The following is a 26,268-nucleotide window of genomic DNA, read 5'->3' as shown; positions in this document are numbered from 1 at the left end:
ATAAATGACATAGACAAACAATCAGCAAAATCGGGGCTTTGGAATTAGATAACTTCGCTTACCTGGATAGCTATTAGAAGTCAAGTGCAAGAGCAGATACCCTGTGTTCTGGAAAACTGAACATTCTACCAATTTATCTCAGAGAATATCTCATTCATTAGGCTGTGGCCTCCTAGCTACCAATTATTTTTAATACAGTTCCACATTTTTAGCCATAATTTAAAATGTAAAAAGCTTTTGTGTGTGTGTTTTAAGTTAGTAGCAAAGCAACAAAACCAAACCTGACATGAGGCTATTTACATTACTATGTTGGATTGTTGTTTTTATTTTTTGTTGCAGATATATGACATGTTTGATCCTGCTATAAGCTGTTAAAAAATTATATATATACTCTTCCAGCTCCAATATTTGAAAAATCCTGAATTCTAGATACGGAATCATGGGCTTCTATTATCTATCTCTGTCATTCTCTCCAAAGTAATTGATAATTTTCTACAAAATACTATCTCTACTCCGTGTCTTTGTTTTCCTGCCTCCCATTTATTTAACACATTGTAATCTGGCTTCTGCCTACACTGTTCCAATGGAACTGTTCTCCTTGAGGTCACCTCGCTGTCTAGTCCCACTGTCGATCTCTGGGTTGCAGTACTTGACTGGCCTGAAATCGCTCTGTCATGAATGTCCTTCTCTTCTCTCTCCCCACCCTAAACTTCTGCCTTCTTCTGATGGGCAATAGCCCTTCTTTCTCAGGTTGTTTTACTTCTGTATGCACTTTTGAGCTTTCTCTATTATTCCCTGGATTTATTCCCAGTATACTTCTCTTAGTTTTATTTTATGTATTGATTTGAGGAAGGGAGTGAGGGAGGGAGAGAGAGAATAAGAGAGTGAGAGTGAGAGAGAGAGAGAGAGAGAGAGAGAGAGAGAGAGAGATCTATTTGTTGTTCCACTTATTTATACATTCATTGGTTGATTCTTGTATGTGCCCTGATCTGGGATCAAACTCACAACCTTGGTGTATCGGGATGATGCTCTAACCAACTGATAAGGGCCAGGGCCCTTATCTTTTTATTTGTGTTTTCCTTGGGCTGCTTTATCTACACAGATGGGGTGTGTGGTGTGTGTGTGTGTGTGTGTGTGTGTGTGTGTGTGTGATTGTGGTAAAATATACATTACACTAAATTTACCATTTTAACTATTTTTACGTGCACATTCAGTGCACATTGTTGAGCGTTAACACTATCCATCTCTGAAACTTTCTCAGCTTCCCAAAATGAAACTCTGTACCTATTAAAAAATAAGTCCCCATTCCTTTCTCCCCACAGCCCTTGACAACTTTCTGTCTCTGAAGTTGTTATTTAGGTACCTCATATTGAAGTCATACAGAATTTCTCCTTTTGTAATTGGCTTATTTCACTTAGCATAATGTCCTCAAGGTTCATCCATGCCATGGCATGGGTCAGAAATTCCTTTTCAAGGATGAATAATATTCCATTCTATGTATAATCTACATTTTGTTTATCCATTCATTCACTGATGAACACTTGGGTTGTTTTCACCTTTTGCCCACCGTGAATGATGCTGCTATGAACATAGATACACAAATACCTCTTTAAGACCCTGTTTTCAATTCTTTTGAGTACAAACCCAGAAGTTAACACAGGTATTTTTAGTACTATCTACACATCCTGTGGCACATTGTGACAAAGGATGAACAGCCTCCCATAATGGGGTTTTTCCTGACAAAGGGCCACAATATAGGAGGGAGGAAGAACAGGTCATTTCTAATATAGAAATAGAACAAAGGCTGACTCCAGGTAAACCTGTCTATTCTGTAAGGCTCCTTCCATGACATATGGTATATACAACTACATACAAGCCACCTTCAGAAAGTTGCAGCAGAAGGTTAACTACAGGAACAGTGATGGTGGTGAGAGGAACAGGATCAGTGCTCTGGAAGAAGAAGAAGGAGGAGGAGGAGGAGGAGGAAGGAGGAAGAGGAAGAGGAGAGGAAGGAGGAGGAGGGGAAGGAGGAGAAGGGGGAGGGGAGAGGGAGGAGAAGGAGGAAATGGTTCTGTGATGTTAAGAACACACCGAAGACCACTGGAACCTCTTCCATGAACGTCCTGATCTATAATTCCAGAAAGCATCACTGTTTTTTTTTAGCCCCAATACTATCAATAATATCTAGTGATGAACTTGGATCAAAGGAAAGATAAACTATGTGCTACATTCTTTGTAAACCTTCAGTAAAACACGGGATTATGTAATACACTTCAGAGGTACCAAAAACATTTAAATTTAAAATGCTATCGGGCCAGATGGATTGGGATCTTTATCGTCTTTTACATGAACTATTGAAAATTTTCCTTACTGATTACCTTGCTAGTCAAATCCTTTCTTCCACACTCTTCTCCCTTTGGCCAGACAAACATTATCTACATTAAACTCAGGCTTGAACACGCCATTCCCCATGGTGTGAAGTGGAAATGTAACTCCAGTCCAGGGCAGCACCACCCTTTCCTAGCCGTTTAGTTGAAATCTCTCCTCTAACTGCCCTCCCAACCATAGTATACACCAGTACCCTGAAACATAGCCTTCCTGAGCTGCAGTTCCTTTGTACCTTGCTGCATTGTTTTAAGAATTAAATGAGCTATATGAAATACTAAACAAAGCACATGGCGCTTAAAAGTATTCAATTAATGGTAGCTAATGGCAATTTTGATGATGATAGAAGGTAGCCTGTCTTACCAATTATTCCTTCTGAAGTAATCGAGTACTTAAACAGGCATTACTTTGATGTGATACATAATTGTTTGGTCACCAGCTATTTAGTGAGTCTCCATGGTTTTTACTTTTCAGAAAATGAGGGTAGAAGAAGGGGTTATAAGAAAGTTGAAATGTTTAACCAGGCTTCCCATTTATTTATGATTTTATGTATTTATGTATTTAGTTATTTTGTTTAAGAGGCAGGACTTTCAATATAAAATGGTGAATAAAAGAATAAAAGAGATCTAAAATCTGTTGTCCAGAGTAAAAGTACTGCTGCAAATCCGAGCTGTATTACTTTCCTATCGTTGTGTAAAACGTTACCACAGTGTAGCAGCTTCACACCACACCCATGTATACCTCACAGCTCTGCAGATTAGAAGTCTGGGCCAGCCCAGTTAGGTTCTCACAGGGTCAGAATCAAGGTGTCAGCCAACTGGGCTCTTAACTGGGAAGCTCCAGGGAAGAATCCACCTCCAAGCCCACGCAAGCCCTTGGCAGAATTTAACCCTGTGGTTGTAGATCTGAGGTCTTCGCTGGCTGTCGGCTGGCTGTCACTCAGCCCCTAGAGGCCACTTTGATCCATGTACATGACCTCCTCCACCTTCAAAGCAGCAATGGCACCTTGGAGCCTTCTTATGCTTTAAATCTTTCTGACTTTCCTTTCTTCCACAAGTTGGAGAAAGCTCTGCTTTTATTTATTATTATTTTTTTATCCTCACCCAAGGACATTTTTTGTTCAGATAGAGTGGGAGGGAGGGAGGGAGGGAGAGAGAGAGAAATAGTGATGTGAAAGGGACACATCGAGTGGCTGCCACCCCCATGACCCAACCAGGGCCAGGGACAAACTGCAACTGTGGTACGTGCCCTTAGTGGGAACCGAACCCGGGTCTCTCAGTTCCGCAGGCCCACGCTCTAACCGCTGAGCCAAACCAGCCAGGGTGAAAGCTCTGCTTTTAAAGGGCTCCCCCCATTAGGCCTGGCACACCTGAATAATATCCTTATGTTAAAGTCAACTGTTTAGAAACCTTAATTATATCTGCAATGTCCTATTGTGCCATGAAGCAGGATAATCACTGGGGTGCTATTCCATTCAGGGGTGGGGAACCTTAGTTCTGACAAGGGCCATTTGGATATCTGTAACATCATTCGTGGCCATACAAAATGATCAACTTAAAAACTAGCCTGCTCTATTTGGTCAAGCTAATCTGGTGAGGCGTGTGATGTCAGCTGGTGTGGATTTCGTGCGCCATCTATGGCCCTGGGCCAGGTGTTCTCCACCCCTGCTGGCGAAGGAGTCACGTGAGGAGGAGGGTCATTAGGGATTATTTTTAGAATCCTGCTTATCCTGTTGATGCCTAGATAGGATGGTTTCTGGAGGTTCCCTGGGTAAGGGAGTCCATGGCACAGAAGAAGGAAGAGATGGGAGAAGCCTTTTGGGTCACTGGGAACAGAAATATGACATGAAATTTTGCAAGTGGCACTGGGAAGCCAGGACTGCAGGGACGGCACACCCAGAGCTGGCGCTTTCTAGACGAAACCCTGCGGTGCCTGCTGGAGCTTCAGTTGCCCGTTGTGTATCTGAGGAACCACCCATGCCCCACGGGAAAACCGACTGTAGTGAAAATATTATCCTTCCACCTCCACTGTGTCCCCTCAACCTCCTGCCAAAAAAAAGTGAATTCACATGACTTTACTCCTTATCAGGCACCTTATTCAGGAGACTATACCCCGATTTCTCCTTTTCCAATTTTCTTCCTTTTTCCAGGCAAAATGCCAGATCAACTGAGCAAGATATTTATATTAATTGACACCAGAGTGAATAAATGATAGAGTCAAATCTCTCCTGAGGCACTTGACGTTCAACCAAGGTCATGAGGAAAGGGAAGATCTGTCTTTGAAATATTTTAAAATTAAAAAATGAGCATGCTTGGTGTAAACATTCAAATAACAAAGTGAATTTTCAGTACTTTTTCATGTTTGATATTTAATAGGTAATTATGTACTTTGTATATAAGTAATTATAAACTTAATTAAATGCATACTTTATATTATAATACAGAAACACTGTTCTGTAAACATTCACCTCTTAAATTGGTTGTAAATTGTATTAGGTTTTAGAATGAGGTTAAAAATTAAAATTTAATCATAGTAGATTCTATGGTGTTAGCACATTTAAGAGGAAGGAATATTGAATAAGTAAATGCCTTATCCAGAAAACTCGACTGTAAAAATCAAGGCATTATTTGTAATTCCTTCTATATCTCAACACCTTTAAACTCTGTGTGTTTTGATCCTTATTTTTTTTACCCCACCCCCAAGGCTTTATTCTGTTTTTCTGGAGGTCAAGGGCCGGAACAGGACGTGAGTTTTGAGTGTGGCCCAGCTGATAAGTCCCAGCGGCTCTGAAGGTGCCGCGGGTAGCGGCAGTGCTGCGGTGAAGGTCGCAGTGGTCAGGGACTTCGTAAAATGTACTCTATGTACCCTGGAGGTTTAGGAGGGTGATGTCAAGCCAGTCCTGTTTGTTATCATATTAGTAGCTTTACAGAGAACACAATGAGCCACACCCTTGACAATGTATGTTACAGCTGAATTTATTATATTCAGATATATTTAGGAATGAGGGTACGTGCCTTTAAGTCTAATTTAATAGTTTCAGATTTATTTCCCCCTTCCCCCATCATTTTCTACTTAGCTAAGTTTGATACCTCTAGGACCACCTGTCCCCGGTCAGAACCCCCATCGGCTCTACATTTTCTGGAGTGAGATACAGCAGCTATGAAATGGTTCTGTTAGAAAGGGGCACCAGGTTGCTCTCCACACACTTATGTGAGCAAGGCAATGAACTTCATGTGTAACTGGAGACAAATGACAAACCTTACAACAGACCCAGTAATCAAATTACTTGATAAGTGGAATTTGATTACAGCTGTCAGTCAGCTGAGTTGTTGAAATCTGATTTTACAAACTTGACTGCTAAATTTCGTGGATGAGGCCATTTTGTAGCCTATTCTGTTTTAGAGAGAATCATTTTGAAATATAACTATCGTCTTAATCGTTGCCCAATATCGTGGTGAATTCAGTTAGAAAATGCCGGACTAATGTAGAAAAAGACCTAACTCTATAATGTACCCACTCACCTGTTCTTGCTGTTAAGTTCATTTATGTAAGTACAATTTACATTTATCCATTCCTATCACATAATAGGAATTATTATTTTTATACAACTGTATAGTAAGCAGGATATTTAATTGAAAATGTTTTATTTTTGTGAAACAAATTATTTAAAATTTGTTGGTTTGCAATATATGTGATTTTAGGGGGCTGGAAGGATTTTATGTTCCTGTAGCAATGAAATTTCTATAATGTTCTTCTGAGGAGATGCACCATGTGTTATATATAGTAAGTTAATCACTGTCTCAAGTTTATTTATACATAATTTTAAGTTAATAAAAAGTTATGAAATGTTTTTGTACAATGTGACAAAATGTCAATCCATTTGGGAATTGTTTTTGAATCCTAATTTTCCCCACATCACTTGTAGATACCATTTCCGTCCCTTTTGGGGTAGTAGCAATTGCTTTTTCTGCATCAGGGAACTTAGTTGTTAAGTTGTGAGATGGAATTTGTCTGGCTAGGGCTTTTAAATATGTAATTTAAGATTATTCATTAATTGATAGTAGGCTGTGATACGTGCATTGATTGTGGGAAAATGTTTAGATAGAAGACAGAAAATATTAAATATATAGGCAAATTACAAGGGGAAAAATGAAAGGAGCAACTTCTGGCTGTTTGGGAAGGAATCAGAGTATAGACTATTACTATTCCTTCTCCCCTCCTCACTTAGATAGTCAGGTCGGGTACACTCTGAGGCATATTTTATCCACGAAACTTTACCCTGTGCTTTGCTCTCCTGTCACAACTGAAGGCAGCGTTCTTCACGGTACATGTTTTGCTTTAAGGTCACTTGGTACTTCAAAATCAGATTTCATAACAAGCACATTACAAAGTGATCATTTGCCCTATTTAAAAAAACAACAACAACAACTGTAGATAACTTATGAATATCGACAATTCCAACGCAGTTGACTAGAGCTGTATTTTAGCAACATACTGATTTCCAGGAGTTTCTGAATCTTTCTCCTTTCCTTTTCTCTTTAGGTACAGAAACTGGTGAAGGTTTTGTGCTGGTCTCTTGACACACCTCACTCCCAACTCCCTTGGTGATGGCTTTCTTTCTTTGATATTTAATCTTCATCCATCTGCTGATGATGCTTAGGCCTTTGTCTTTGCTCTGATCTCTACCTAGATCCCCGCATGTTAACTTTGTATGTCTGTTTGGATGTCTTCAAACTTGGCCTTTACAGAGAAACATCTTCTCTGCCCTCTCTACCTTCTCTGCCCCCTCTGCCCCTTTAGATAGCTAGCAAGCTGTAGAAGCCAAGTGAGGTTGGTTTTATGGGAAAGAGGTATTTATTGTAAAGGAGTCAGGGGTGTTTTGCAGAGACCTCAGGGGCAGTAGTCCTTAGGAAGGAATTAAAAACAAAACTAGAAGTTGAAGTTATCTCTCTCTCCTTGCCTCCCTCCCTCCCTCCCTCTCTCTCTCTCCCTTTCTCCTTTCCTCTTCACTCCCTTTCTCCATCCTTGCCCTCTCCCTCCTCCCCATCTCTGCCTTTGTCTCTGCATTTTTGTATTCTTTTCTCCTATAGACTAGTACATTCTGCTCCTCAGTCCATGTGGCAAGAAATGGCTACTCCCCTGGTCAAGCTAACCTGTCACATTCAGAGACCAACTTGCTGTTTCCAATTCCAGATTCTCTGGGCCTCAAGACCAACCTGGCAGCAGAGCAGAGAGCTGGGGCAGGCATAGGCATGTGACTGCTGCTTTTCCCCTGTGGGCCCCTCCAGGGTCTTGGGTGCAAATGTGTGATGGGGATGGTTCAGTGTTAACATGAGTCACACTGAGACCTAGACCTTGGTAGGCTCTGACGCTCTCAGCCGCCTCCTCCCACTGCTGCAGGGAAAGGACCAAGTTCAATGTATTCATTCTGTGAACATGTATTAAGCCCTGCTTTGCATCAAGTTCACAGAATACATACTTGTCAAAAAGAATTCAGCATCTAGTAGGGAGGCAGCCCTGAATTTAAGTAAGCAAATGAAAATATACCAATTATAAGTGTGTTAAGTTCTTCAAAGTAAAGAAGCTGAGATAGAAAACAATGAATGATAGGAGAAGGATTTAGTTTGGAAAGGCCTCTCTGAGGACATGAGTTTTTAAGCGAATACTTAAGGTGGAAAAGGTAAAGGGATTAAGAAAAAACAACTCATAGACACAGAGAACAGCACGGTGATTACCAGATGGAAAGGGAAATGGAGGGAGTGGGAAGAGGGGTAAGGAGGGATAATGGTGATGGAAGAGATTCAACTTGGGGTGGTGAACACACAACACAATATACAGATATACAGATGATGTATTATAGAATTGTACACCTGCAACCTATATAGTTTTATTAACCAATGTCACCCCAATAAATTCAATTTTTAAAAAAAAGAATGAGAAGGAGCTAGCAGTAAAGGGTAGATTTTCAGAAATCTTTTAAAGAAAAAAAGATGTAATTTGTGGGCACGGGGAAGATGACATGGGAGGAAGCAGGGGCAAGAATATGACTTGTAGGTCAAGGATTTTGGATTTAATCCCAAGTGTGGCCACAGTAAAAAAAATCATTAGCTAGGTTGGTGATGTCATATAATTTATTAAGAAGTATTTATCTAGCCTTTAATTTATGCCAGACTTCATGCCTTGCCTTGCCTTTATGCCAGCCTTCAGTCTGGTCTACTGAGAAGGATTGAAAAATTAGTCAAATATATAATCCTATCCAGATTTTGATTGAGGAGATTTGAGTCTCAGGTAGGAGGCGGGGGGTGGGGGAGTTTCCTACTGGGCCTGGGCATCAGAAGGCTCAGAGCCACAGCGCAAAGGAGGTTTGTTACATGGCTCACAGGGGCTGAATAGGAACCTGTCATGCGTCAGAGGGGCTCCTATATCACACAGCACTCACTGTGTCAGAACCCTGTGAACCTTTTCAAATATCTGCTCCATTTAATCCTCACAGTGACCCTAAGGGGTAAGAAGTCTTATCCCCACTGCAGAGATGAGGGAATTGAGGCACAGAAGTGCCAAATGTCTGGGCCAAGGCTGCACAACAGGTAAGGGTAAAGCAGGATCTGAGTGCAGGGCAGGCTGGTGCCGTCTGCTCTTAGGCACAGTGCAGTGGTGACAGGTCAAGAGGACAACCGCTTGGCACAGGGTGGCAAAGGGGGTCGTCGAGGAAGCCCTGGTTTTAAAAAATGTGGTTAAGGCCCTGGCCAGTTTGGCTCAGTGGTTAGAGCGTCGGCCTGCGGTCCGGAGAGACCCGGGTTCGGTTCCCGCTAAGGGCACGTACTTCGGTTGCAGTTTGTCCCCGGCCCTGGTTGGTCGTGCGGGTGGCAGCCACTCGATGTGTCCCTTTCACATCGATGTTTCTCTCTCTCTCTCCCTTCCTCTCTCTCCCTCCTACTCTATCTGTACAAAAGATGGAAAAATATCCTCGGGTGAGGATAAAAATAAAATAAAATAAAATAAAAAATGTGGTTAAGGATACTCTGGGCTGTGTTGACTTGGCCGAGAAAGCAGGATATACAAGTGGAAATATTGTCACTGGGGGCCTGCAGCAGGGATCTTGGCTGCTTAGTGTGCTTCTGTGCTCCGGCTTTTTAGGAGCAGGCAATTCTGGATCAGTGCAAACTGCTTCGCGTGTAGGCTAGTGCCGTCCTTCCTTCGCTTTCTGTCAGGTGCTGGCTGTTCTAAGCTCCCCTTTCTACTGCTTGGTACCATGCTCTAATGTACAATGATACAGTTTAGGACAAAAACGAATTATATCAGAACTCATAGGAATAAAATAATAGAAAATGCAAGATATTTACTGGAAAACATGTCATACATTGAAGAGTTTACTTGGGATAGATTTTGTGGTATTTTTTTCATGCAACATTTACTTTAAGGGAGGAAGTGCAATTGTCACTTTCAGTAATATTTAACTCAAATATGTCTCTACATCTTCTGCCTACATGTTCAGATCGATCCAAATGGAGAGTGTGAGTTAACTCATCTTCTTGACGTAGCACAGCATAAAAGGTCAAAAAAGCTCTGATTATCATCGCATTCACTTAGGAATGCAAAAGGTCTCCGAAAACTGGAAGTTGAATTGAAGCCATTTTGTTAACCTTCAGTTTCTGTTTTTTTCTTTAATATCAGGAAGCAGTGACTATTCTGTCTCTTTGGTTAACTGTACAAAGACTGTTTATTAGACTTGCAAAGGGGCGCCCTTTGGACCTCCTTGGGGCCGTGACCTCCCTCCTAGGTTAAGGTTTTTACTATTTATTCTTTCGAACTATTTAACTATATCCCTACAGTTATGTAAGTTCCATAATTTTAGGGATGCATTTAAAGGAACACTCTATATTGGAAGTGATTTATCATGGTACGTTAATGGAGGTCTAATCAGGAGAGAGGAACGGAGCAGTAATTTGAACAGAGAAAAGTTAACATAATGAATTACTAACAATCATAAAGAATTTGAATATCAGGGATTGGTTAATAAGAATGAAAGAGACAGGAATAGCAGATGAAGGAGCAACCACTACCCGTAGAGCTGAGACAAGCTCTCAAGGCACAAGTCCCCTAGGGCTAAGATCCTGACCTTGTAGGAGAGCTCATGCTTTGGTCAGGATAGTAGGGAAGCCACTGTGATGTGGTATGGTATGACATTGCCAGAAATATGCCTGCTAGGGGACTAGGGAAAGCTGTTCACAGTGAGAAGTCTCCCTGGAGGCGCTCTGTTACAAAGCCATCCAGAGGGTCCCCGGGGAAGCTGCTGTCTGCTGGGAGCTGTAGGCTGTCTATTCTGCGGGAGTCTGGGACCGGGGCAGCCACCCACGCTGCTGCAATAGAGCATCCAGAGCTGAGAAGAAAAAGACCTTCCTTCTATAGGTCTCCCGACACCTTTTATCCACAAAGGTTAACACTGCAACAGCTGTTAGAAGAAAAATATTTAAAGAGACCATATCCATTTCCCAGAGCAGGCAGTGAAGGGTAGATTTGGAACTAAGAGACAACAAATTAATAACTGGCACACAGGAATCCCTGTTTATTTAATGTCAGGGTTTGGCCAAGACCTTTCAAGCTGTTGTCCTGAACTTATTAGAAAATAACTTACTATTTTTAATATGTAAGTATTTTATTTGTGTATGGTAACTTTTAAAGAAGTTGACTCGCTTTAATTACTCCTTAGGTCACATGTGTGACAATCAGCTCTTTGAAGCAAAATCATCGCATATTTTTTTAAGTATTTTACAATTAATCATGATGGAAACTAGTGTTCACAAAACCACATGTCCAATATTTTGTTAGAATAAATATTAATTTGTAGTGTAAATAGCTTATGCTTTACTTTCAATATCGCACATTAGGTTTGGATGTTTCTTGCCTCTGTACCACCATTAGATTTTAAGTAGGCGGCAGGGGCACCCGGAGTGAGACATTCTTGTTTACTACATAGTGCCAGTATGTGGTACATAGTAGATGCTTAGCTGACTAGTTATCTGCAAGTGAAAATGGATTACAACTGCCCAAGTTTGTAAGTAAACTATTTTTATCACTAAAAAATATAAGAAACACCAGAAAGAGTTGTGTTTAAGAATCATCTACCGAATGATATATATGACTATATAAAACTATATAAGGTGCATTTCACGTGTATTACAGTGCAATAAATTATTTCCCAAGAGTTCTTAAAATCTTTTTAAAATATGATTTTTAAATTTGAAAAACCACAGAAAATCTGTGAGAAGAAAATATCCATGGTGATACCGTTATTTATTTATTTATTTTTTATTGATTTTAGAGAGAGAGAGAGAGAAACATCAATGAGAGAGAACATTGATTGGTTGCCTCCTGCATGCCCCCCACTGGGGATTTGTCCCACAACCTGGGCATGTGCCCAGACCAGGAATCTAACTGGCCACCTCTTGGTGCATGGGTTGACACTAAACCACTGAGCCACACCGGCTGGGCAAGTGATACCATTATTTAAAGAGAGATTTCTCATAAAGACAGTGGATTTCATCAGATGCTGCAGTTAGAAGTTCTGGAATGTGGTCATTTTCAGGAAATAGGAATAACTATTATCTTTAGCTTGAGAAACTCTTATTATCATTCTTAAGAGAGGATTTTCTTGATGTTGCTGCCAACTTTATTTGAAGACATGTCAATCATTATGGAAAACATAGAGAAATAACATGTTTATTATGTTTTATATTAAAGATGATAATTTAGGAATGTAGGAAAGTTAAAATGAAAAAATACCATTGTTAAGAGACTAGTGACTAAATTCTTTTGTGATGTTTTAGCATAGTCATCTTGACTGATTCAGAATCCAGAGCACCAACTGATGGCTGTTTAGCTGCTATAAAGGAAGACAGGAGGAGACATGAGGGCTGGATTCTCATAATCAAATTTATCTCTCCACCTGTCTAAAGACATAGTGCTCTATAATCATTATTTCTATTTTCTGACAATAATCACTTTTAATTGATATTTTCTTAATACTGTCAATAAGAATGATCTTTTTTCTTCTTAGCATTTAGTACAACTACATCTTTCTCATTGGAGGGAAAAAATTATATGAAATAAATCCTGTATTTAGGTTGTATGTCAAGTTTATTTTCTTTAGCTTCTTTATTTAGTAGGGTATAGGTTATATATTTAATATGGTATGAATAATGCAAATAAGCTCATAACTAATGTGAGACAATGATCATGATCAACTCAGATTTGCTGAGATTTCACTGAGCACATGGCACTGTAGTTCATGAAAACACTAACTCTTTGTGAATTCTTTTCTGATACTTTTGCTCTGTTTTTTATTTGTTCCTTTTAACTCTAAGTTCAACTTGCCAGCTCCTTGAAATTCTGAAACTGCAAGCATGGCAGAGAAGGGGCAAAGGAATGCTTTTCCCTTCTAATAACACAAGAAATAAAGGCCAAATGTAATAACAGCTACAATGCCAACAATAACAACAACAGCACCCTAGAGTGGCCTGCATTCCTGAAGCTGTGAGAACCCTTGGGTGAGGGAGGTAGTAATACAAAGCATGTGGGTTCTTTCTTGCCCTATTCACTTGAATTATATCACCAATAGAAACCTTTTAAGCTTAGGAACCCAAGCAAAGCACTATGGATTCTCTGTTGTTTGTGAGTTGGAAAACTAAGAGATGGCACTAAAATATTCCATAGTTTTTTGTTATTGATCACTTACATACTGTATAATAAGTAACAGATTTTACTGTTAATGACTTTGGAATACCCTATTGATTTCAGTGGATGAAAAAGCACAAAGAGGAAGCTTTTCAATTCCATAATTTCAGCCCTTAAAAGACCATAATTTGAATAATTTAGAGAGAGCTTCCAGGCTGTTTTTTGGTTGCAAGAAGATAATAAGGCATGATGACTTAAAGAGTTGTGATTTTCTGTTAAAAGTGTTTTGTTCTTTGGGGGTAAATATTTTGCATACATTTTTTATTTCTAATCTTGTTTTCCAGGCACTTTGGAAAGACATGAGACGGGAGAAAGAGCAAGGATTATTCTTAATTGTTGTGATGATTCACACTTTCTAAAGCCTGAATCTGTACTTTCAGTTGCCTCAGAGACACATAAGCACAAAAGTGTAGAACAGAGACCCTCCAGCTCCTTCCAGTTTGGGCCAATACCTTGCCCTGGTCTGCAAGTGGAGTCTTCATGTAAGGTAAGTTCAAATCAAGCTGCTGCTTACAAAGAGCATCAACCCTGACTAAGAACGAATATGCCTTTCCCTGGCTGGTATGACACAGTTGGTTGGGCACTGTTCCATACACTGAAACGTCCCTGGTTTGATTTCCAGTTAGGGCAAATATCCAGGTTGTGGGTTCCATTGCTGGTTGGGGTGCACGTGGAAGGCAACTGATCAATATCTCTTTCTCTCTCTCTAAAAGAAATAAAACCATTTTTTTAAATAAAACAACTAATATGCCTTCATAAATATGTGGCAATTAAATATCAGCACAAAAACAAGAACTCAGATATGATCACATCTACCGGGATATCTACCAAGTGATCTTGGGTTAATCTGGATAACTTTTTGAATGGTTATTATTCTTGGTATATCATTATTTTTTGATAAAATAGGTTCTAGCTTATCAAAATTGAGCAAATTTTATGTTAACTCTTGAACTCTAGATAGTTTTTCATTAATAAGAGGAAAGAAACCTACATTCTGTGGTCTAGATTCTTTTTTTTTTTTTTTTGTTAGCTGAGAGTATTTCACCTCTTTTTATAATGCTAATTACAAATAAACCAAAAATGTATCCAAAAAACCGGACCATCATATGGACAATTCTTTAGATACACTCAGCATCTCTAGGATCACCAGCTTTGTAGGCTTCCTAGCCTCAGTTAATACAAAATGATGGAGTTTGCATTTGTTTTCATAAACCAAGTCAACTAGCTTCACAGAAGTTTGGAAAAGCTTTATCACTTTTTTTTTTTTTTTAGAGAGAGAGAGAGGAAGGGAGGGAGAGAGAGATAGAAACATCAGTGAGAAAGAACATCGATTGGCTGCCTCCTGCATGCCCCCGACTGGAGATTTGGCCTACACCCTGGGCATGTGTCCTGACCGGGAATCAAACCAGTGACCTCTTGGTACATGGGATGATGCTCAACAACTGAGACCCACCAGCCAGGCTGTTTTATCACTTTTTAGTTAAAAATATGATATAGTGCCCCAGCTGGGTTGCTCAGTTGGTTGGAGCATGGTCCTGTACACCAAAAGGTGGTGGGGTTGATCCCTGGTCGGGGTGTGTATGGAAGGCCACTGATTAATACTTCTCTCTCAAATCAATGTTTCTCTCTCTCTTTTTCCCGCTTTCCCTCTCTCTTTAAAATAAATTAAAAACAACAAAAAAAAAATCTCAACAAAGATGATATAGATGATATGGTAATTCAATCTGATTTAAGGGACTCTTCTATATTTTTGTCATCTATACCTATAAAGTTACCTCTTTATCTTGTTATAACTATGCTGTATGTGTGCATATATTTACTGTAGTATTTTATCATGTAAAACTTTTTCATATTATTACCTACTTTTTAATGGCTGTATCATACTCTACATACTGTGTATATACTATCACAAATATGAATTATTTTTCAATGGCTTAATATTTGAATTGTTTTTTATGTTTCACTTTTATGAATAACACATCTACAAACCTAAAACTTTTTTCATATTTAATATTACTTAATAGACTATATTTCTAGGAGTGGGATTTCTAAGTCAAATGTTAACTGATGTTAAATGAAATATTATTAACATTTTTCCATTATTTTAATGACATGAAGACTGTTAAAATGCCATTAATAAGGACTTTAAATAAAACTTCATTTCATCTCATGTGTACATATAAAGTTAGAGGCAAAGAGATGTGTCATTTTCAAGGAAGGCCAGTGGGCTGCTTCAACTCTGCCTCAAAGCCACAGGGCAGGGGTGGGGGCACCAGCCTATTATCTTCAGCGTTTTAGGTTTAGATACTTGATTTAGAATTTGAGGCCAGGGTTTATCAACCTTTTGAGAACTGAGTCACACTAACCAAATACCCAAGAAATGGATATATAAGCTAGATGGATTATCATTTATTTAATTTACAATAATAAACATAATTGCAATCCTGTTTGTAACTCAGCACAACCTCACTGTAACACAGCTACAGGGAGTGAGGGAGAGAAGGGAGAGAATTACATATGCCTCTGATGGGCATGGAGTCAGGGGCATTCCCTCACTGAGCTCTAAGGTCTAGCACAGTCCTCCCTTTCAGCCCATTAAGGTACTATCTCCCTTGTTTAAGGCTGACATACATCGAACGATCCCAACATTTTGGATTTCTCTTTTTAAGACTCCTTTTAGGCCATCTACTTTTGTTTCTACTTTCCTCCTTCAGATCTTGAAACCAGTGGTTAGACAATAGCTACTTTTGTTTCTTATTTAGTCAAACTGTTTTTAGATTTCCCAAAACTATTGTTCACGTTCTTAATTTGAAAGGGATCATGTTTTATAAAGACAATTATATAAATATGATAAAACTTTAACATTCATAACTGAAGAGGAACATCAAGGGCTTAGTCTCCTAAGGCAGAAAACTGAACCACATTTATATTATATTATAAGGTTGGAATACATGAAGTCCAGAGAGTGGGCCCAGCTGACTGCTAAGCATTCTCATCTGAATGAGGCTTTGTGGCTCTCTATTCGTAATAGTGTGTGCATCTTATAGTGGGAATTATTATACCTTAGAATAGTAGATGAGAACTTGGAGATGTCCCTTGATTCATGCATGTCAGATGTCTGGGGTCTACAGAAGCAAATCTCACTCATTAAGTGCCCATTTTACTAGTTTCATGCCCAGAAGGTAAACTGATTGCCATTTCTTTCAGTTTCTTGGAGGACCTCAGAGCTACCCTTTAAGTAGTGATAATAGTACATATAGATTTCATTTTCTTCATATATTTCTATTTCTTTCTTGACTCTAGGAAGGAACAAAATGCCAGGGTCTGTTTTCTTGCTCTTAGACTGATTCCACTTTAGTTTTTAGCTGCTGCCCTTTACCTCAGATGACTACCGTTTCCAGCCTTCAATGTCTCCAGAGCAGAGAATTGAATTAGACCGGGCTGTCCCCTCCTTTGTTCTGTATACTATGCTTCTAAGGAGCTCACTGTTAACTAGAGCTTTTTTATTTGTTCTTCTACAGTTATGTACTTCATGTCTTCATTTCACTCTTTCAGATTTGAGCCATTGAGATTGTTTTGTCTTCATCTTATTTATAAATTTCACAAGCACAAAATTTCCAGAGTGCTTATAAATTCTCCATTTTCCTTATTAGAAAATGCTGCATGAGTTTTTCCCAGAAAATAAAAAATCAGTTTTAAAGAAAAAGATTTAAATAATCTTCATTTTAGAGGTCAGGAAAGGAGGGACAATAAGCCTGTGAAATTTAGAACTGTCTGAGGTACTCTATGTTTCAGGATTTTTAGTGTGGATTTTAGTGAAACATTTTCACTAAAATGTGCAATGTTTTCGAGTAACATGTAAGATCCATGCACTGAGCCCTTTGTGTTTGGCAATATTTGAAATATATCAGCATGCTCTATTCATATTTTCTTCTTGCATTTGAAGAGTGCATGTAGATTTGGGAAAATGTTCTAAAGACAACAGTGACAATAAAACATTTAAAAACTGGGTCCAATTTGAAATGCTAGAGGAGCTGAATTTGTGCAGCTAGACAGAAAAAAAAAAATCTTTAGGGTAGGAGAGGGCCATGGTCTTAAAGGATTTGAAGAAATACAATATCATATTAGTGATGGGGAACTGATTTTCTCAGATTCTGCTGAGATTCTGCTGAGGATAAAACACGATAGAAACTAAATTGAAGTGGGAGGAAATTAGCTTCAAAGTAAGAAATAAACAATCTTACTAAAATTATCTCTACATGGCAGAAATCTTTGAAGTTTCATTATGTTTTAAGAAGAGAGGGCCTGTTGAACCTGTTGGCTTGTTGATTTTAAATTCCTTTTCTGCATTTCTTGTCTATAAAATGAGTAAAAGAATAAACTGGATCATTTTAACTGCCACAATTTAGAGCTGTTGTACTGTCCTGAAAATGTGTTTAAAAAATGGATTTTCTATAGAATGGTCCCCAGTAATTCCTCCTGGTTGTTTATTTAGAGGTTCACTGTTTAATATGGTAGTCATTAACACACACAGCTATTGAGCCCTTGAAATTTGGCTAGCCCCACATGTTAAAATATGTTGGATATATAGGATTAACCTAGATAATAAGAGCCTCCCTAGTGATCGAATAGAGAAATATACAATACAATAGTGAAGAAATTATACCAGGCAGTTTGCTTTTTGACCACAGATAAAGTGATGCAAATTGTTGACAGAGTATAACCATTTCTCAAAAATATTTTCACTCTTGTGAAGTTAAATAAAAATGTTTGTAATACGTAATACTTTTTTTTAAAGCCACTTAATGAAGAATATATATCCCTTTTCTCACTTTGTGGTATGGGTTTAAACATTTTTTGGTACAAAGTTACCTGGATGCGGAGGAAAACCACGAACAGCATCCCACAGCTTTGTTTCCGAACTGATTCAGGAGGTCTCGGAGCCCCCGTGAACGTGGGGAACGCACCATTCACTGACTGCAGCTGTCCCCTCACTCACAGAAGCAACCTTGAATTTCCACACAGGACTTCAAAGCCTTGCTTGTATCTAAACAGTCGTTGGACGTAAATCAGAGGCACAAAAGGAAAATGCCCGTATTTCATGGTGCGTGGCCGGTTTAAGCCCTGCTTTGTGTCGCACGTGCCGGTGGGAAGTGCCAGGAACAGAAGGGCACTGTTCTGACTCGTGTGACAAATGTAGTTAACACCAGATCCATATTAATGTTGTCAAGTTCCCTTGATGTATTTAAACAGGTTTTAATTATTTTCAGCGTCCAAAGGCCTGAAATATATAGCCTAATAGTTCTTCGAAGAAAGCTTACTTAATGTGTGAATGTAAAACCTCTCATAAAAATGAAACTTTTATATTGGCCTTAGTCATTGACATAGGTTATTCATCAAGTCAGCAATTTGTGTGGCAAAGTGCCATTTGAATAGTGTATTGTTAGGATACTTATGGTCCACTTGACAAGGGCTCTTGCTGTAAATAGTGCAATTTGACTCCAGCTGTTAAGGAGTGGCTTTGACAGCAGCCAAAGAGAATGGAGATGCCTTACTGCACCCCCGAAAATCAATATTGGGTTCTTGTTCATAGTAACCTGTTCTTTTCTCTTCTGTACATTTATAAGTGACTATCAACAGTTTATAAGTGGAAGTTTAAATATTATTTTAAATGTCATTTACTTTGCATTTCAAATCACGACTTGTGAGAAAATGGTATCAGTGCAGAATTTTAGGATATTATTTCCACCCCCTGGTTCATGTTTCATCATAATCACAGTTCCGTTGAATTTGGATCCTCCAGCTTCAGTAGAAAAGAATTAGTGTAAACCATGGACTCAAAATCATGTGCCTTTTCTGTATTTGCCGGGGCACATATTCTTTTTGATTCCTTTATTAATTTCCCTTCAGTGACCCTCCCGTCTTCTCTGTGTGTATACCTTTTTGCAGAGGTGGCAGGGTTCTTTGTGGCTGTGCCCATAGCAACACCCACAGCTATTGACAAACAGTAATGTCCTCAGTGTTGTCCAACATTTTCCTAAAGCAGCTTTTGCTGATTTTGAAGTGTTTTCTAGCAGTTTTCAGCAATACAAGGTTGTTATGATACCTGACTGGCAGTAATAGATGTTGAATCTGTTAATTACAATAACTACATGCAAGGGATCTTTTTCCATCGGGTTTCTCTGCTGTTATTAGCTGTTATGCTTAAGATACAATGGAATACGTGAAATTATATACTCATGTCGAGAAAAAAAAATGTTTCAAGAGTGGCCTTGAATCCTGATATTGAATAAAGAATCTCCAGGTATAAAAACCTTTTAGCTGACTGTTGATTTCCCAAGATTGCAGATATAATCTATTTAATCATTTCTAGTTTTGACTGAATTTGATTTTGAATTTTATTGTTGTTTACCTGGATAGCATAAGTCTTCATCCAAGGGGTGCTGAGCAGGACTGGAAAAAGCTGTCATCGTTAAGATGGAAAATGCTGGCAAACTGTGCACTTTTCCTCAAAAGCCCTTTTCAGTAAAAGCTGTTAAAAGAGTCATCTTTCTATTACTAACCAACTCTGCATTTATTGAATTTGTGACTGAGACAGCAACTGAGAATTCATAAAGCTGATAATATAATTGTGTACAAAGACCTTTAAGGCTGATTCAAGGTCAGTGTTATTGTTTTTATAATTGCTGATAGGCAGCTGTCTTTTCTACCAGAGAAAGGATTTGTTCTGCTTTGGTTTTAGCTGGTTTCAAAAAATGTTATCTCTTCTGTTAATTCCAAAGTAAACCTTGTTATTAAATAAGTGTTTATATCACTTTTAGTACTATATTTAGCCTAGATTTATCTCAGTTTCTCCTTCTAAACCCAAAACATCCATTAATCCTTAAGAAACATGAGAATCTAAGATTATAACTTTCTTCTTGAATTAAATATTCTGATTATAGTCGTTAACTGACTTTCAAGGTGGAGATTCTAGCATAGAAACATGAATAAAAGTTAACTATAACAGGATTATAATTTTGTGGTTAGCTTAATGTAGGACCGTGTAGCATAATTTATTAAGCATATCTTTACATTTGTTTTTATTTCCATTAATAATTATATATAGATACTTTTAGAAACTATGAATTCTGTAATCATGTCAAACCTAGATTACCCACCCATAACTGTTTACGGACTTTTTTCCCTCCATCATTTCTTCTTTCCTTTCCTGTGTTTTATTCTTCTCAGTTATAAAGTGTTTTTGCTTTTGAAAAACCTGTGATGTTTCCAAGAATGTTAAGACACAGCTTTTCTCAAAGATGGCCCTGTTCATCTTTGGAGGAGGGCTATGTCTGCTGGGACAGAAATTCACTCCAGGGGACTTGGATATTCTGTCACTGAGCAGCTTGCTGATTCGGACTGAAAGGCGACAGCAAATGTACCCCCTTTACAGAAACTTGAAGTTTCTTCAGTGAGCACGTTGTGGTCCTGCATCAGGAATAGCTTGTGTTTATATCCTATTAGTGATGACTGCCACAGTGGATGATCTTGTCAGGTGTAAAAAAAAAAATGAAGTTTGTAAAAATTCAGATGTTGAGTTAACAAAAATGGTTAGTGGCTTATCACAGGAAAGAAAAGAAGGAAAATAAAATCTTTCTTCTTGAAAGCTGGTCTTCTCCACGTATTGACTGGGTGTGCCATCTGGACCCATTTAAAGGAAACCCAACAAGAACACTCCTTCTGTCCTAGTGACTTACATTGAAACTGGTCCTAAGAGAGCAGCAAATGCAAAAATGTAACAGGAAGCAATTCTCAGGGGTGGGGGGAGAATTAATTCTAATGAAACATTTTCCCTGTGCTGGTAAAAACAAAATGTGTTAAGACTTCAGCTTTATTCATGGAGAGTAGGCGCATGAACTTATTGAAAAATATACCCAACTAATATTCCCATCTATTTTCCTAAATTGCATTAATTGTGACATCCTAGAGGCCGGTTCTCTGCATCCAGGGATGGCTTTCATGACGTGAAATACAAATAAGGACATACTGACGTTATTTGCAATTTTCTACATACTATAAAGCTTATGAAAATGGCTGTTTTAATCCTAAATTAAAATATCTCACATAAGCTTGTAGTCTGAATATGATTTTTCCTACCAGGTATACAAAAATGGTCATAAGAGGCTGCTCTGAGCCGCAGGGGCTACTTAACACATGTTTAACCCCAGGCGCATCCACGCAGCATTAATCATTTTTGTTGTTTGCTTTCTTTTGTTTTTGTCTTCACATGTTGTCCAAGACCTGGTGGTTTTTCAAAGGCCATTTTGAAAGTGTACTGAATACAGCTGGGCTCACCTTTCTTTCTTTCTTCCCAGCTCCACTAGAGGTCTCTGCTCATTATACAAAACGTGGCCTCCACCTTCTCGCTTATAACCAACCTTTTGTTTTTTCTTTTTGCACCTTGAACTAAACTATTACTTTAGATGCATGAAGAGTAGTAACGGAGGGGTACAGGTTTAGCAGAACCTTTATTTTTAGCTGTAGCATGTTAGATCAGCAAGTGGTTAAGTTACCTGCTCTCTCCTTGCCTCAGATTTTGGAGCCCAGCCTTGACTGACTCATATGTAAATAGGCTCCTGACTCTGCTCTCTTAGCCCCAGTGTGGCTGGATCCACTCACGGATGGTCCGTGCAGCCAGCCTCCACCTGCCCGACTTCTCTCACTGCTGGGTTCCCACGTTGTCCTGTCTGCATCTCCCCACCCCATTTTCTTGAACATTCATTGCCAGCTAAGCTTGGGTTCTGATGTACTAAAAGTCAGTTTGGGTTGTTTCTGTAGTTCCAGAATTTCAGAAATCTCGTATTTGCTGTGATTAGTTGATGAGATTTAACTTTTGCTTGGATCTCTGATTTTTATTTTCTCTGTCTGATTACCTGGCTTAGTATACTTCCTCCTTCCAGGTTGCCTCTCTAGGAACTAGAATTCTCAATCTCCTCTCTCCTTGATGACCACTCTGGGTTCTTCTGCCTGCACCCTTTGAGATGGTGGTGTTTTAGCGTTCTTTTTGCTATGTAAAAAATCATCAAAAATGTAGGTAGGAGCTTAAAACAATCCCCATTTATTACATCATTGTTTCCTATGTTGCAGGAGTCTGGCATGGCCTGGGTGGGTTCTCTGTTCATGGTCTCACATGACTAAAATCCAGGTGTGGGCTGGGTTGCTATATTATCCAAGGCTGAGGGTCCTCTTCCAAGATTATTCAGGTTATGGGCATAATCTAGTTCCTCATGGTGGTCGGGCTAGAGTTCCTTTTTTTGGTGGCTGTTGATCAGGGGCCACACACTCCTTGCCACATAGTTCCCTTTATCTTCAAGCCATCAGTGGAGAAATTCTTGTGTAAAGTCCACTCGTACTTTGAATCTCTGACTTCTCCCTCTGACACCAGCTGTAAAGAACTCTGCTTTCAAAAACTCAATGTGATTAGGTCAGGATAACCCAAATAATCTCTATTTTAAAGTCAACTGGTTTGAAACCTTAATTACATCCGCACAATCCCTTCAGAACCATACCTAGTGTTGGGATGAGTAACTGGAAGAAGGTGTATTTCTCCAGGGTCTGGGAATCTTGGGGGCAATCTTATAATTCTGCCTACAGATGGGAAGTCATTCTAATTCAGGGTGACTGCTATTTTAGGACTATTACTTTGTTCTAATTCTAAAACATTTAACCTCTGCCTAAATGCTCTGATTAGCTGTCATGAATCAAGACTCTTGTTTCTTTTGGGGACCTCTTTGCCCTGTCTGTTCCTTCGAGGAGTTGACCTGTGCTATAGCAGATTTATCTCTCTTGACTCCCAGGCCAAACCCTGTTATGCAAAAATCATAGTGTGGCATGGATCATGTGATAGTATGGCAGGGTATGAAAGAATAATATGGGTCCTGTCTCTTTCTCTATGATTATCATGAGGCTTAAATAAGAAAATAAGTTTACAGTTGACATGGCTCTCCAAATCTAAGAAATTACCTGAATCTGGAACTTTCACAAAATTTGTTATAATTTATTCGCAGTCCAACATGTTTCATTACAAAGGACCTGTCTTGTATTCAACTCTGTCACTTACAAAGTCAAGTTTATAGATGATAATAAATTATTTGTCTTTAAAACCTCTTAAGCATATTTTTCCTTTATGCCTGTAATGTCTAGTTATGATAATGACCAGCTTAAGCAATCTTCAGAACATGCTTTGACCTTAGGCGTTACATTTCTGGTGTTAACAAGGATGTCTGGAATTAGTAATAATTGTAGCAGAAAACTACCAGTGTTGGGGATATTTTGTAAAAGTTATTTTGCCTTTTTATGATAATTCTATTAATCATGATAAGTTAAGCCATTGAAATATACATCTGACTTAAATGATCTACCCTTTATCTTACTCAAGAGAGTACCTGGAATCGGGTACAACCATTTCAGTGGGTGTTGCCAGGAGAGTACCCATATAACACACAGCACCCCAGGTGAAGGTTCCTTTCACTGTTGTTGAGGCCCAGTTATGGGGTCACAGCTTGACAGCTTTTTGCCTTAAACTAGTATTCTGTGTTTGTTGATTCTAGAACTAAGCTCTTGTATTCTAAAACATGTTATTATTCTTTATTAGAATTCAATTTTCTAACAGGAAGTAATTATAAAAAAATCTAAGGATTAAACCTAAGGATTTTGGCCCTTATTTTATCCCCCCCCCCAAAATAAAGCATTATAAGTGGTGCTTAATTCATAGGCAAATCATGAAGTATAATAGAACTAAGCAATATCATCTACAAGATACTCAGTACTTCATTGGTACTTCACTATCTATAAATGACACAGCATATCCCTTCAAGCTTTTGCCTGATGCCTTCTTGATAAATCATTCAATATGGTTGCTTCTACTTCCTATTTTCAGGATATGCTGCATTTCATTAAGAGAAAACATGCAACACCATATTACAATGAAAAGTTTCCTCACTTGACAATTAAAGCAGGTGTAGCCAGTAGTTGATGAATAATACCTGAGGAAGGTCTTTAATTGGTTTTCACTATCCTCTGATGACATTTTGTTTGTTTCCAAATTCTGGACACCTTGACGCATAATCAAAACCTAGAAAATGTCCTCTTTAATATTTCAAAATGTTCATATAATTCAAATGCTAACTAGTATTATTTTGTGTGATTTTTTATTGTATCTCCTAAACTGGGGACTATATCTATTCTTTTCTTAGCAAGAATACCTTCTGAGTTTTATTTTGATCTTGAAACTTAACTTGGGGGTGGGGTAAATGTCCTTTAAAGATTACACATACTCTTTAGCTATATAGTTTCCAGTATGTTGAACTCATATGTGAATTAGTTTTTTCAACTTCCACTAGCATGACCTGGAGAAGAAAAGAACCTTGGAATTACAATCCAAAATGATGAAGCATGCATGAAAAGTATATTGAAAATGTCAACTGCATATTTGGCACCATAATCCAGATATTTAATCCCTAGCTACCTGGCCTGATTAAAGAGACTCTTATTCCCCCTGCTGCTGGTCTTCCCACTGATTCTTTACCTTGAAGTCTAAGCTTCAATGTCACCTCCCTATAAAATAAGTAGCAGCCCACCTTCCAGTCTCTCTCTCATATTCTCTTTACTTTATTTGTGTATCTTCCCCACCATCCACCATAGTATAAACTCAGAGGAGGCAGTGACCTGCTTTACAAGTTTATCACGGTATCCTCATCGTCTAGTGCATGTCTGACACAGGGCAGGCATTCAGAAATATTTGTTGAATAAACACATGGATTGAATAATGTTAAAGTCTAGCCATGAAAAATAGATGGTAAGAAAGTGGAGGATCCTTCCATTTTTGAATTGTAAGGGGAAAAAATGAAAATAGCTGCCAGAAAAAAAGACCTATTTAGTCAGTCAATTGCTTTACATCCAAATTGGGTTTACATGTGACTTGATTGTACAAAGCAGAGTGACCTAGTGAAAAGAGTCAATAACATCAAAGAGGCTGTTAAAACACAACAGCTACCCCACCGATATTTAGACACCAATCCCAATCAATTCAAAAGTTTATAAGGCATATCGATGTTTAGACCACTCCAAATCAATTCAAAAGTTTATAAGAAAAGAGTCTATTAAACACTAGTGATGAAATTCAGGATGTTTAGCACATTAGGAAGAAATGATTCACTGTAGGTAAGGTGAGCATAACAGTGAACTGACATAGATTTATAAACAAAGATTAAAAGACAGCGTGGTTACATGGTTTCTTACACCAACAAAGTTTATATTAGTGCCCCATCCACTTGTCCTTAAATCTCAGACTCTGTTTTCTAGTAACAAAATTATCTAAAATAAGCACTCAACAATAGCCTAAGGAGTATATTGTATACCATGGGCCCTCTGTTTCCCTAAAATAATACTTTACTAAGACCTCCCCCCTTAATACAAAAACCCTGAAGCCAGCAACAATCTAATCAATGGGTTTGTAATAACTTTTAGAAATGTAAGTGTAATAAATATGAAGAGGTCTAATTTATATTTTATTTCCCAGATGCAAAGTCTTTGGCACAGTCTTGCATCCCTCAAGTGGTAAACATTGCTTCCTACTTTCTCAGATCATCTGAAAATTGCTGAACTCGGCCTCTCATCAGAAGTCAGTGAGGAGGGGGCGATTCCACTCTCTGATATGTATGACAGCAAACACTTGTGGGTAACTCCTTATTGTGGGAACACGGGTCACCTGCTGGATTAGCAGTCCCAGGAGACACAAAGCCTCCTAGGGTTTGCTCTTCCTCGTCTGATGGCCTCCAGAGAGGAGGTGTCTCGATAACAGTGGACAAGCCAACGCTCTTTCCAGTGGCTGCCCTGCTGACTCTGCTCTCTGTGCATCTCTTTCTGCCCAATCTCACATACAGGAGATGTTCTACTCTCCACCTGTTTAAATCCCACCCATACTACAGCATTTGCCTGCACTATTTAACATGCAACTGCTAATTAACTGTGGATTGCTTGGTCATTTTACAAGTCTTTATTTGTCTTATTTTAACAACTAGGCCTTAAGCTCCTTGAAAACAAAGAACTGCTATGTCTGTATGTTATGTAAATTTTGTAGCACAGAATAGAGAACAGACTACTTTA

At 38.7% G+C, this 26,268-nt stretch overlaps 1 protein-coding gene across 1 annotated transcript in view; it reads left to right on the top strand.

Annotated features, from left to right (window-relative positions):
• WDR72 (WD repeat domain 72) overlaps positions 1 to 26,268 on the top strand; it is a 189,239-nt gene that overhangs the window by 43,116 nt on the left and 119,855 nt on the right. The window contains exon 14 of the mRNA XM_036282046.1: positions 13,404 to 13,606. Coding sequence (XP_036137939.1) covers positions 13,404 to 13,606 — 203 coding nt within the window. The remainder of the gene's footprint in view (positions 1 to 13,403; positions 13,607 to 26,268) is intronic.

Source organism: Molossus molossus, unplaced genomic scaffold (genome assembly GCF_014108415.1).
Source record: "Molossus molossus isolate mMolMol1 unplaced genomic scaffold, mMolMol1.p scaffold_m16_p_1, whole genome shotgun sequence".
NCBI classification, from domain to species: domain Eukaryota; kingdom Metazoa; phylum Chordata; class Mammalia; order Chiroptera; family Molossidae; genus Molossus; species Molossus molossus.
Note: the sequence above shows the minus strand (reverse complement) of the source record. Positions and strands in the feature narration are given on the sequence as shown.